At 42.8% G+C, this 12635-nt stretch overlaps 1 protein-coding gene across 4 annotated transcripts in view; it reads left to right on the top strand.

Annotated features, from left to right (window-relative positions):
- sec16a (SEC16 homolog A, endoplasmic reticulum export factor) overlaps positions 1 to 11841 on the top strand; it is an 82990-nt gene extending 71149 nt beyond the window's left edge. For 3 of the 4 annotated variants that reach the window (XM_060841636.1, XM_060841638.1, XM_060841635.1), the window contains 5 exons: positions 2777 to 2911; positions 4658 to 4746; positions 6106 to 6171; positions 8185 to 8259; positions 10680 to 11841. In XM_060841636.1, coding sequence (XP_060697619.1) covers positions 2777 to 2911; positions 4658 to 4746; positions 6106 to 6171; positions 8185 to 8259; positions 10680 to 10748 — 434 coding nt within the window. In that variant the 3' untranslated portion in view covers positions 10749 to 11841. The remainder of the gene's footprint in view (positions 1 to 2776; positions 2912 to 4657; positions 4747 to 6105; positions 6172 to 8184; positions 8260 to 10679) is intronic. The other variant, XM_060841637.1, reaches the window with a different exon arrangement.
- The last annotated feature ends 794 nt before the right edge of the window (positions 11842 to 12635 follow it).

Here is a 12635-nt window from a genome sequence, read left to right as displayed (position 1 = left end):
TATAAATGCCGGAAGAAACATCAAAGAAGCGCTTCGCAGGAGGCTCCAGAGCACTGATGATGTCTCCTAGCCAGGGGACGAAACGTTTGCAACAAAAACTTCCAGCTCGGCGAACAGAACCACTACAACAAGCACCCGAGCTACAAATCTTCGCACAAACTTTGAAGGTATTGAATTTTTTGAAAAACAGCCAAGAGCAGGACAGAAACCGTTAATGGAAGAGCCTGGGTCGTGTTATCAAACAGAGAAACCTAGTGGGTTCACCGACATAATTCTTTGAAATTTGCATCACATAGAGATTGTGGTTAAGGAATTTAGTGCACCTGCCTCCGTTACTCAGACCTTTGAATATAGGAGTCGGGATGTTATGTCGAGGTTGTACAGTTCTAGTCACCCTGTTATAGGAGGAGTATTATTAAATTGGAGAGGATTCAGAAAAGATTTACAAGGAAGTTGCCAGGAAATAGTTATAAGAGAGGCTAGATAGGCTGGGATATTTGTCACTGAAGTGTTGGAGATTGAGGGGTGACCTTATAGAAGTTTATAAAATCATGACTGGCTTAGTTGAGGTGAATAACAAAGGTCTTTTCACTAGGGTGGGGGAGTTCAAAACTAGGGGGCATATTTTAAGGTGAAAGGAGAAAGTTTTAAAAAGGACATGAGGAGCAACTTGTTTTACACAGTGGTTCATGTGTCAAATGAACTTCCAGCAGAAGTGTTAGATGCAGGTACTATTACAACATTTAAAGACATTTAAATAAGTACATGAGTAGGAAAGGTTTGGAGGGATATGAGCCAAATGCAGGCAAATGGGACAAATTTAGTTTGGGAACATTGTCATCGTGGACTATGATGGACAGAATGATCTGTTACTGTGCAGTATGATTCTGTTCAATTAATGTTGCTGGGACTTGCACATTGGCCAGGGCAGTAGCAGGGGAACTGTTCTGCCATTTAAAAATATACTTTAGCGCATTTTTAATGTTCTGTTCAAAGCAAGAAATTTCCTCCCACATTCTGTGTGTCTGTGTGTCGCGCTCATCGGGGAAAATGAAGTAATTCTGCCCTTGTTGAGCCTCTTGTGCTATTCCATTAAGTTATTGCTGATCCCTAAATTAGCTTCCTATACTTGATTTGGTTCTGTTACACTTCATACCCACACCAACAAAAACTAAAAAACCTTTTGCCTCTCCATTGTCCATATCCTCCTCTTCCCTGCCTATTCATGTCTCTGTCAAGATGCCTCTTAAATATTGTGATTGAATCAACTTCAACCACCTCCCGTGATAGCTCATTCCAAGCACTTACAGCGCTCACTTCCCCCTTTTACCTTACACCCATCTGTGGGTTCTTATTGGGGAAGAGGGTTCCAGATTTCAATTTGCCTTTGCGTGACTAAACTCTGCTTGGATTTCAAGAATCTGTGTCATGGGTGTGGTGCTGGAAAAGCACAGTAGGTCAGGCAGCATCAGGAAACTTTTGAATTATAATTTGAATTTAAGAATCTGCCCCCACCCAAAAGAAAGAGAAAATTGTTGTCTTTATCAACCCTGGCAAATCTTTAAATTGTCTTAAACGTGTCAATTAGATCACTTTCAATCCCCTAGACTGAAGGGAATGCACATCTGTCCTTGTAATTTAGCTCGTTCTTAAGATCTAAGGTAAAAGGAGGAAGGTTTAAAGATGATGTGAGAGGCAATTTCTTTCACAGAGAGTGTTAAGTGCCTGGAATGTGTTGCCAGAGAGGTGGTAGAATCATACGCAGTAGCAACAGATGCGCGAGTAGAGAGATATGGACCATACTGAAGCTGAAGGCATTTAGTTGAGAAAGGCTTTATGTTTTGGCACAGACTTGATGGGCCAAAGGGCCTGTTTGTGTGTTGTGCTTTTGGTTTGTTCTTTTCTTCTTCTCTTTCCCCCACCCCCACCCACCCCCACTCATATCATTCTGGTGAATCTGTCACATCATAAACAAGGCCATGGTCTCCTTCCTGAGATGTGGTGTCCAGATCTGAGCATGGATTTGAACTTTTCCTCGTATGATGTGGCTCCATCGCTAATTGCCCTGGAGAGAGATTAAGGTGATCCAGTTTGGCTCTGACTAGGGTTTGAAGCCTGAAGCGTTATTTTCCCCTGTCAAGCTGAAGGAGCCATTGGCCAATAGTCAGTTCTGCTGTAACACAATAGATCTGTTGTCGTGTAATCCTGTGTTATGAGAAAATCACACAATGGCCCTAATGGGGCCGGAATGACGTTATAACCAATAAATACTTTAAAAGTTCATGCTATAAAAACAATGTCCACAATTTGTTAACCGTGTAAAATTGTATTAAAAAAGGACTTATAGTTATTTCTGCATTTCTAAATCTGTCTGTTCCTCTAGTTGCTAAATTACAAGATATTTTAAATCTGTCTCATTGAAAAATGCATCATATGAATCCTCTTTAATTGATGGGTTACATTTTCTCCCCTTCCCGCACACTCATTCTCACAAACGTCTGCACACACTATTACACATATGTTTTCTCCTATACATGCTCACATTCTCACATACATACATACTGCACACACTCATTCATGCACACCTTCTCACTTATACATGCACACTCGCACTCTTGTGTACACACACTCTAACTCATACTCACGCATGTGCATTGTCTCTTGTATGCATGCACACTCACCCAAATGCACGCACATGCACACGCTGTGTTTGTTCTCTCGTGCACACTGTCATACATGAACTCTCACACTCCCATACCTGCTCAATCTTTCTCAGGCACAAAAGGTCGATATGTGGATGTCCTGAATCCCAGTGGATCACGGCCTGGTGGAGTTCTGATGCCCCCAGTGGACCTGTTTGCCCCCTTGGCACCAATGCCAATCCCTACCAACCTCTTTGTGCCGATGCCAGGTAAGTTGCCTTGCTGTTCCAGCTGGTTGTATGTGTATCAGTCTGTCAGCATTATAAAATATTGTTTCTGTTTTTGCCTTTGAGTCCTCATGCTGTCCAGTGATAGCGAAGTCCCTGATAAAGACAGACTCTTATTTCTGTAATTCCTGTCAGTACGTCTGGAGATTACGAAGCACTTTGTAGCCTTGAAGTACTTTGTTTTCTGGTGAAGTTACTGTTTTAATGTGGGAGATGAAGCAGCCAGAACAAGTATTAATAATGGCAGGGTCATCAGGGCACCTCCCTTACCTTTGGGGTCACCCCACAAAAACTTTTGCCTGTACAAGTGAAGGTCATCAAGACATCGGTTTATTATTGTTCCTGAAAGACAGTGTCTACCTAGTCATTGTCAAAGCCATGGAGCAGGACTTGAATGCATGATCTTCTCAGTCTCAAGGGAGAGTGTATCACCCACTGACTGATCCTTAGCATCCTTGGAAACTGAGGGGGGAGTGAGACCATTTGGAATGGTGAGTCAAGAGCAAGATCTTGGACGTGAAAAGTGTCTGCAGTGGTAGTCATCTCGATAATAGGCTGAAGTCTTGATATGTGGAACTTCATGCTGCTGCTTTCTGACTTGGAGGTCACAATGCTATTAACTGAATCAGGCAATCACTGTTTATATGCAGAGCAGGAGTAGGCCATTTGGCCCTTCTAGCTTGCTCTACTATACAATAAGATCACAGTTGGTCTGATGGTAACCTCAGTTCCACATTTCTGTCTAATTCTTGCTAGTCGAGTGTCCATCTACTTCTATCTTGAAAATTCATTGATTTGGCCTCCATCATTCTAAGCAAGAGAATTTAACACACTTACCATCTTTAATAGAAGAGCCCTTCCTTTTAAACTTTGTTTTAAAGTTCAGAACAAAGCTCAGGAGCCTAATAACGTTAACTTTGTTTCTCTGTTCACAGATGCTGCCGGACCTGTTGAGTTTCTCCAGCAATTTCTGTTTTTGTTTCTGATTTCCAGCATCTGCATTCTTTGTTTTATTTTAACTCTGTCCCACCCATTTTAAATATTTCCGAAGAAGAGATGTTCTTTCAGCGTAGAACCCATCAAGTCACCTCAAGATCTTTTGTGTTTCAAGATGGTCATCTCTTTTTATTCTTAAATCCACTGAATGAAGGTGTAACATTTCCTCATAAGATAATCCACTCATCCCAGGAATTAGCTGAAAATGTGTTGCTGGAAAAGCGCAGCAGGTCAGGCAGCATCCAAGGAGCAGGAAATTCAACATTTCGGGCATAAGCCCTTCATCAGCCCTGATGAAGGGCTTATGCCCAAAACATCGAATTTCCTGTTCCTTGGATGCTGCCTGACCTGCTGCGCTTTTCCAGCAACACATTTTCAGCTCTGATCTCCAGCATCTGCAGACCTCACTTTTTTCATCCCAGGAATTAATCGAGTAAACCTTCTCTGAACTTTAGACATGTTATGTTTGTGATTTTCCTACCCATTGGGATCTTTTCAGAATCTAGAAAATTTTAGAAGATTACAACCAATGCAGTAATCATCTCTGTGGCACCTTCTTTGCAGATCAAGGTCTAATGGATCCGGGGGACTTGCCAGTCTTCAGTCCCATTAGTATCTTTTTGAGTGATTAAGGTTGTTTTAGTGCCACCCTTTTGGCTGATTTTTCTGTTATTCTTGGGATTTTACTTTGTTTTGAAGACCTACCAAAGTTTTTGTGTTTGTGGTTTGCAGGTGAGGGATCTCAACCTTCTGAAGGAAACCCAGCAGAGATCTCTCAGCCTGTGGAGCAGGCAACTCCTGAGGCAACTGCACAGCCCCAGGTATCAGGCTTATGTTCTATAGTCTCTTGTTAAATAGCCAGAAACAGCCCATTCAGTGCAACCTGCCTGCGTATTTTGAATCAACCTGTTCAAACCAGTTAGAACTGGAATGGAGACCTTTTGACCCAGAGTAGCCCAAGACTGGGCCACCTCTTTGAGCTGGTCTTTCTGGCCCTCATAAGCCCCCTCACACTCCATCTTCATCTCACCCAAATAGCAAATCCCTCTGTTAATTTCCTTCTTGTTATCCAACTGCCTCGTTAAGTGTATTGGTACAATTGATCCATATTTGTTCGGCACAACATTGTGGGCCGAAGGGCCTGTTCTGTGCTGTATTGTTCTATGTTCTATATTTCCCCACGCTCTGGGGAAAGGAAGTTCTCCTGAATTCAGACTTGAAATTCTCAGTAACAGTGTTATGGAATTAGAATCCCTACTGTGGAAACAGGCCATTTGACCCATCAAGTCCATCGACCCTCCGAAGAGCACCCACATAGACCCACCCTCCTACCCTGTCCCAGTAACCCTGCATTTCCCATGGCTAATCCGCCTAACCCACACATTTTTGGACAGTGGGAGGAAACTGGAGCACCCAGAGAAAACCCAGGCAGACACTAGTAGAATTTGCAAACTCCACACAGTCATCCAGATACCTGGCACTGTGAAGCAGCAGTGCTAACCACTGAGCCACCATGCTGCCCCAACCTTTATATCAACAGCTCAGAATTTTGATCTTCCTCACGTCTATCAGTGCAGGTCGACAATCTCAGTAACAAGATCCGTTTTTACAATGATGTAATACCTTAAGAGGTGATCGCCTATGATGTTGCTCAAGTGTCTGTAATACTGAGAAACATGACACAGGTGCTTTTAATCAACATTTCAAAGATTTTTACAAACAAATGATAATTGAAACGTTTTATAAGCGCATTGTTCGTAATAGTTTTAGAGAAAAAGCCCGTTTAATTAAAATGGCAGGGTGATAGTGGAGTAGTGGTAATGTCACTGACCAAGTAATCCAGAGGCCTAGACAGACATTGTTGGGACAGGGATTCAAATCCCACCATGGCAGCTGTTGGAATTTAAATTCCAACACAATAAATCTGAAATTGAAGACCCACCTCATTCGCTGATGTCCTTTAGAGAGGGAGGTCTGCCATCATTACTTGGTCTGGCCTAGGTCTGACTCCAGTCCCACAGCAAAGTCTTTAATGCCCTCTGAAATTGTCCAGCAATGAGGGATGGGCCCCAAGTGCTCGTTTTTCCTGTGATACAATGAAAGTGTAAAACAAACATATCAAAGTGAGTTTGATTGAGCAAGTTTATATTAAATATCTTGTGTTGGTTCTCCTTTTCCAGATATTTAACCCGATACCAAATGCTGATTCTTCACCATCCGAGCCTGACAGTTTGCAGCATGGAGAGGTAAACTACACCGTTGCTAAACCACATTGCCAATTGTATCGATGCTAGAGGTGACTCCTTCCTCTGAGTATCCAGCTGTCTTAACCTTCACTTCTATGCACTTCAGGCTGCCCTGTCATTCTAGATCACAGCTGATCACGGCACGGTGGCACAGTGGTTAGCATTGCTGCCTCACAGCGCCAGAGACCCGGGTTCAATTCCCGCCTCAGGCAACTGACTGTGTGGAGTTTGCACATTCTCCCCGTGTCTGCGTGAGTTTCCTCCGGGTGTTCCGGTTTCCTCCCACAGTCCAAAAATGTGCAGCTTAGGTGAATTGGCCATGCTAAATTGCCCATAGTGTTAGGTGCAGGGGTAAATGTAGGAGGATGGGTTTGGGTGGGTGCGCTTCGGAGGGTCGGTGTGGACTTGTTGGGCCGAAGGACCTGTTTCCACACTGTTAGTAATCTAACCTAATCTACCTCAATGCCATTTTCCTCTGCTGTCCCATATCCCTTGATATCATTAGTAATTAAAAATCTATCAATTTCTATCTCACTTAATGACTGAGCTCCCTTTGTGATAGAGAATTCTCAAGGTTCACCACTGTCTGAGTGAAGGTCTTCCTCCTCCTCTCAGTCCTAAATTATTCTGATCTGCTACCTCTGTTTCCTGTTGAATCGATGATCTTAATAAAAGGCAATGTTTGTTTAAGTTTGAAGCAGTCTTTTTCCTCTCATTTTTCTCTCTCCTCACCTGTTCTGGAGTTGACCTGTCTGCTTATTGGGAGGTACACAACCCCAGGCTAGCTTCACCTCACAGCAGTGAGTGTTCTTCAGTGCACCAGCCTAGACAGCTAGGGAAGGTACAGAAATAATTAACGCTAAGGCCCACTCTGTCATGAATCATCCTGCCTTGAACTGGGCATAAGGCACTAGGACAGTGACAGTGATCAGCTAACCATCCAGAAAGAGACACCGAGTTTGTGCAGCCTGTATCTTCTAAACTGCTTGTGTGCTAAACGGGCCATGCCATCAGGGAAAATTTGCTGATCCTATAGTTTTGTCTGTCTCTGAAATAAACTGGTGTTCTTATGGTGCCTTTAGCTAGAACAGTATCCCAATTTGCTTCGCAGTTGAAGTACTCATGAAGTGTAGTTACTAGATTGAATTGGAAAAATGTGACAGCTGATTTATACACAGTAAAATCCCATATTCAGCGGCATGAAAGGTGGCCAGGTTTTCTGATTTACTCATGTCGATTGTGGTATCAGCTTTGGTCAGGATCCCAGGGAGAACTGCCTCAGTTCCCCTTGGGAATAACCTCTATGGAATCTGTTCAGCCTACCTGAAAGGGCAGATAGGATGCCTTTCTTTCAGGAATAGCTCATTCACAAGACTGCAGCTCTGACAGTGCTGTACTCCTACAGTGTTTCATTGGGAATGTTAGCCTGCTCTAGTGCTGCAATCTCTGACATTACACACCATGTCATCACCTTCAGTGTGCCCGTCAATGCAAAGACTGTTGCTGTCCCGCTTGGGACATTCACGGCTGGGAGACTAAACTAAAGACGTTCTGAAGTGTTTCAGGGCATCTTGAGTTCAGGTTAGGTGCTATGTAAAGACAAAAGGCTTATGAAATCATGCCGGCTCTAGACAAGGCAAATGGCAGGTATCTTTTCTCTAGGGTGGGGGACTTCAAAACAAGGGGGCATATTTTTTAAGGTGAGAGGAGAAAGGTTTTTAAAAATGACGTGAGGGGCAATTTTAAAAAAATTTAACAGCAGTTTGTGTGTAGACTGAACTTCCAGAGGGAAATGGTGGATGTGGGTAACATTGACTTAAAAAGACATTGAGGTAAGTTCATGATAAGAAATGCTCAGGCAGGTAGGACTAGTTTAGTTTGGGATTATGGTTGGCATGGACTGGTTGGACTGAAGGGTCTGTTTCCGTCCTGTACAGCTATAAAAGTTGACTTTCCCTGCATATCTGGTAGGTTATTGAGGCCCCGTTGGTAAACGTTTGTCTGTTTTTCTAGACTGCTGCTCAGCCTCTGCATGGCGGCCCTGCATCAGGAGCCGTTCAGTTTTACAACCCTGCACAGTTCCCCCAAGTAAGTACATACTTTTACATTAAAAATAAACTTCTCCTTTGCAATACTCTCTTCAGACTTGCGATAAATGTTAATCACATTATGTCAAAAAATGTTGCAAAACAGTCATGAAGCTTTAATCTATCCAACCCCATGCTGTCCATGTCCTGGGAGACTTTGATAGGAGAACCATCAGAAATAGGAGCAGAAGGGGAACAATCTGCCCACCGAGTCTGCTCCCCCATTCAGTAAAATCATGCCTGATCTATCCATCCTCAACTCCACGTTCCTGCTTTCTCCCCATACCCCTTGATTAAAATCTTAGCTTTAAATATACTTCATCCCCAGCCTTGACAGCGCTCTGCAATAAAGATTTCCACAGATTCACTACCGTCTGAGACAAGAAATTCCTCATCTCTCTCAAATCTATGACCCTTTATTCTGACGTTATGCCCTTTGGTCTAGACTCTTCCAAAAGGGGAAGCAACACTGACTGTCAAGTCCTCTAAGAATTTTGGATTCAGTCAGGTTGCCCCCCCCCCCCCCCTTCATTCTTCTGTATTTCAAAACGTACATAGAGTTATGGAGGTCTACAGCACAGAAAAAGGCTCTTTGACTCAATGAGTCTGTGCCAGTCAAAAACAACCACCTAACCCTTTCCCTTCCCATTTTCAGCACTTGCCCATAACCTTGTCTGACTTAGCATCACAAATGTATATCTAAATACTTAAATGTAATGAGGGTTTCTGCCCATTAACACCTTACAGGCACAGTGTTTCAGATTCTCATCACCCTCTAGATGAAAACCATTTTCCATACATCTCCTCTAAACCTCCTGTCCCCTTCCTTATACTCAAATACGACTTCAATGCTCAGGATTTTTTTTGCCTCTCCCACCCTTGCAGGTGAGTTCCAGATTTCCACCACTCCTCTTGCCCCTCACCTTAAATGTGCCCTCCCATGCCCTAGTCATTGATTCCTCTACCAAGGAGAGAAGTTTCTTGCCATATACCCTATGTCTCTCAATTTTATATCACAATCAGTTCCCCCCTCAGTCGTCTCTGCTCTGAGGAAAATAACCCCATGCTGTCTAATCTCTCTCCATCACTGCCCCTCCAGTCCCAGCAGCATGCTGGGAAATCCCCTCTGCATCTCTCTCTAGTGCAATCACATCCCTTCAATAATATGGATTCTTGAACTGCACACAATACTCCAGCTGTGGCCTACAGGTCCAGTCTACACAACCTTTCCTCATAAGAGACTCTCCACCTCCTGCGCAATACCTGGTATTGGCCTCGCATACTTTCCCTGGACTGCCAATGGCAGTACACCTTTACTCAGGTAGGGGGCCCAAGGCCATTCACACTATTCCAGCTGTAGTCTGACTAAAGCTTTGTACATTTTTCTCATAAGCTCCTGACTTTTATACTTTATTCCCTTTGAAATAAAGACCAATATTTCATTTACCTTCCCAATTACCTAATGAAATTAGATACTAGCTTTTTATGATTCAAGGATGAGAACTCCCAAGTCTCACTGCTGTAGTTTTCTGCAGCCTATCTCCATTTAAATAATATTCAGATCCTCTATTCGTCCTTCGTCCTACCAAAATGCATAATCTCACATTTCCCCACATTATATTCCATCTGCAAAGATTTTGCCTACTAGTTAACCTGTTATTTTCCTTTGCAGATTCTTTGTCATTCTCACCACTTGCTTTCCCATCTGTTTTATTTATATCATCTGCAAACTTGGTGATAATACATTAACCTTCCTCATCTGAGTCATTAATATATATTGTAAATAATTGTTGTTCCAGCACTGATCTCTGTGATGCTCACCAGTTACAGGTTGGAAATACCCTTTATAGTTTGTCAGTGCTCTATCCATTTTAATATACTACCTTCAATATTATCTCCAACACTCAGCTCTTATTAAATTAACCAATCATGTGGCACTTCATCATTCGCCTTCTGAAAATTCAAATGCATTACACCCACTGCTTCCCCTTTATCTATCCTACTTGTCACCTCCTGAGCGTATTCTAATAAATTTGTCTGGTATGATTTCTCCTTCATGATGCCATGCTGACTCTGCTAGGTCATACTACGTACTTCTAAATGCACTGCTGAAACATCCTTTACAACAAACTCTAATGTTTTCCTAATAACAAATGTTAAGCTGTAACCTGTTTTGTCACCTTCCTTTTTTTAAATATTGCCAGTTTTCCAATCCTCTGGAACTTTTCCAGATGTTTAGGATTCCTGGAAGATTACAGCCAGAGCATCCACTGACTCTGTACCCTAACGTTATACTGTAGCTGTCCAGGGTCTGTTTGGAGACCAGGTTGTGCTTGACTGTGTCTCTTCTCCCCCCACCACTGACCGCTTCTTGCCCAGTTTCCCCGTTGACTAATCGGTGCTATGACCTCTGCTTTGCAGCCCTCGGCAGGAACGTCCGGCTCTCGACCAGGAAGGTTCAGGCAGAGGAAATATCCAGCATTAAACTGAAAGTCTTAGAATGAATCCTGAAATGAATGGAATTTTCAACCCCTTCTGGGGACAGTGCAAGTGATGTGCTGTGATGTTTGCAGTTACAAATGATTAAACTGGAGTGGTGTGTCATTTAAACAGTTCTTGCCCTCCAGAAGTGCCAATAATTGCAAATTCTTCTGAGGGTGAGTTGAGGGACTAAAATCTGAAGGAAATGTAATTGTTTATCCCTGGTTTATTGATTAAATAATAAAATCCAGTCTAACAACAGCTGTAGCTACATGACATAAATTACAATGCAACATGATCTAAGAAAAAAAACACACCCTCCAAACGTGACTGTAAATGTCAGAGCATCTGTTGCCAGGTGGAGTTGGTGTCGACCAGATCCTGGCACATCCACAAAGACACTCAGCACCAAGTGATTCTTTAATTCTAGAACTGTCCATTTTAAATGAGAAAAGTTTGTTTTGGGAGGGGGGGGGGGGGGTTAGGTTGGGGTAAGGGCGGAGAAATGCTGGAAGATTGACCCTGATGATTTGTATTTAGATAATATATATAAAAGGCTGCTGTAAGAGTATTGTATAGCCAGACCCATCTGTTGTACATTAATACGTTAAAATATCTGGAGGACTGTGTGAATAAATATTAACATGTGCAATATCAATGCTATCTTTCTCTTATTCTGGGAGAAGATCCAACGGACATGGGAGAAGAGAACGTGCAGATGAGCTGGGAGGGGCTTGGTCCCCTTGAACGATTATCCCCCCTGCACCCTGTCTCTTTCAAACAGTATTCTGAAGGTGCTTTGTCCAACTGCAATATTTGAAACCGTCACAGAAATGCAGTGTAATTTGGGAATAATTTTGTATGGAATTAAATCTGATCTCAAAGCCCTCAAATAATGTGATTCTGCCCCCAGTATCACGTTATAGTCTTTAACTGTAGTGCACCTCTATCCCATGTAGTTTAGTACCCTCTGAACCCCCTCATGTCGACTGCACAATATTTCAGATTCAGATTCCTCTCTTGGCTGAGAAGTTTATTTTCTTGTTTTAAGGATGCACACTGTAAATTGTTGAAAGGAAATAAAATATTTTGTGTTCTAGAACATTTTCAACCTCTTGCCCCGTCTGTGTTTTGTTAGTTTTGTTTTAAAACACATTCTTGGTTAGGCTAGTATTTATTCCTATCCCTAATTACACTTAAGATGATGGTGAGCAGTGGAGAGGCACCAACAGCGCAGCTGAGAAGGGAGAATCCCGTTTGGACCCAACAGCAGTGAAGGAGCGGTGCTATCAGTCTGCTGTGTAGCTTTCAAGGAAACTTGTACATGATGCGATCTGTTGTCCTTGTCCTTCTAGATGGTAGTGAATGTGGTTTTGCTAGTTGCAATTGAGATTGAAGTAGGCTTGGTAAGTTGCTGCAGTGTACCTTGTAGATAGCACAGCAACATTAGCAATGTGTCAGTGGTGGAGGGAGTGAATGGTGAAACTCTTAGATGCAGCTCTACTTACATGATTACCTTGACCAGGATGGTGTTGGAGATGCACCCACCCAGGTAAGTGAGGAGAGTTCCACCACAGTCCTGAATTGTCACTTGCAGATGATGTCAGGAGAGTTACTCACTGCAGTATTCTTAGCTTCTGACTTGTAGACAAAGTATACATCTGATCTGGTTAAGAGCTCACAATCGCAACTTGCTACCTGTTAAATCCGGTTGCACTGAGTGCTAGTCAACATTTGAACAGGCTTGCAGGCACTTCTTTTGCCTCCAGTTCTGCATGAACTAGATGTGGATGTCAAAGCTAGGAGTGAGTTCTGAGGAGATTCATGGGTATCAGGGAATTTAGGTCTGGGAAATTTGGGGAAAAAGCTGAAGTTTAACAAGATATCAGAGACTAA

This window comes from Hemiscyllium ocellatum, chromosome 21, assembly GCF_020745735.1.
Source record: "Hemiscyllium ocellatum isolate sHemOce1 chromosome 21, sHemOce1.pat.X.cur, whole genome shotgun sequence".
In the NCBI taxonomy this organism is placed as follows: Eukaryota; Metazoa; Chordata; class Chondrichthyes; order Orectolobiformes; family Hemiscylliidae; genus Hemiscyllium; species Hemiscyllium ocellatum.
Note: the sequence above shows the minus strand (reverse complement) of the source record. Positions and strands in the feature narration are given on the sequence as shown.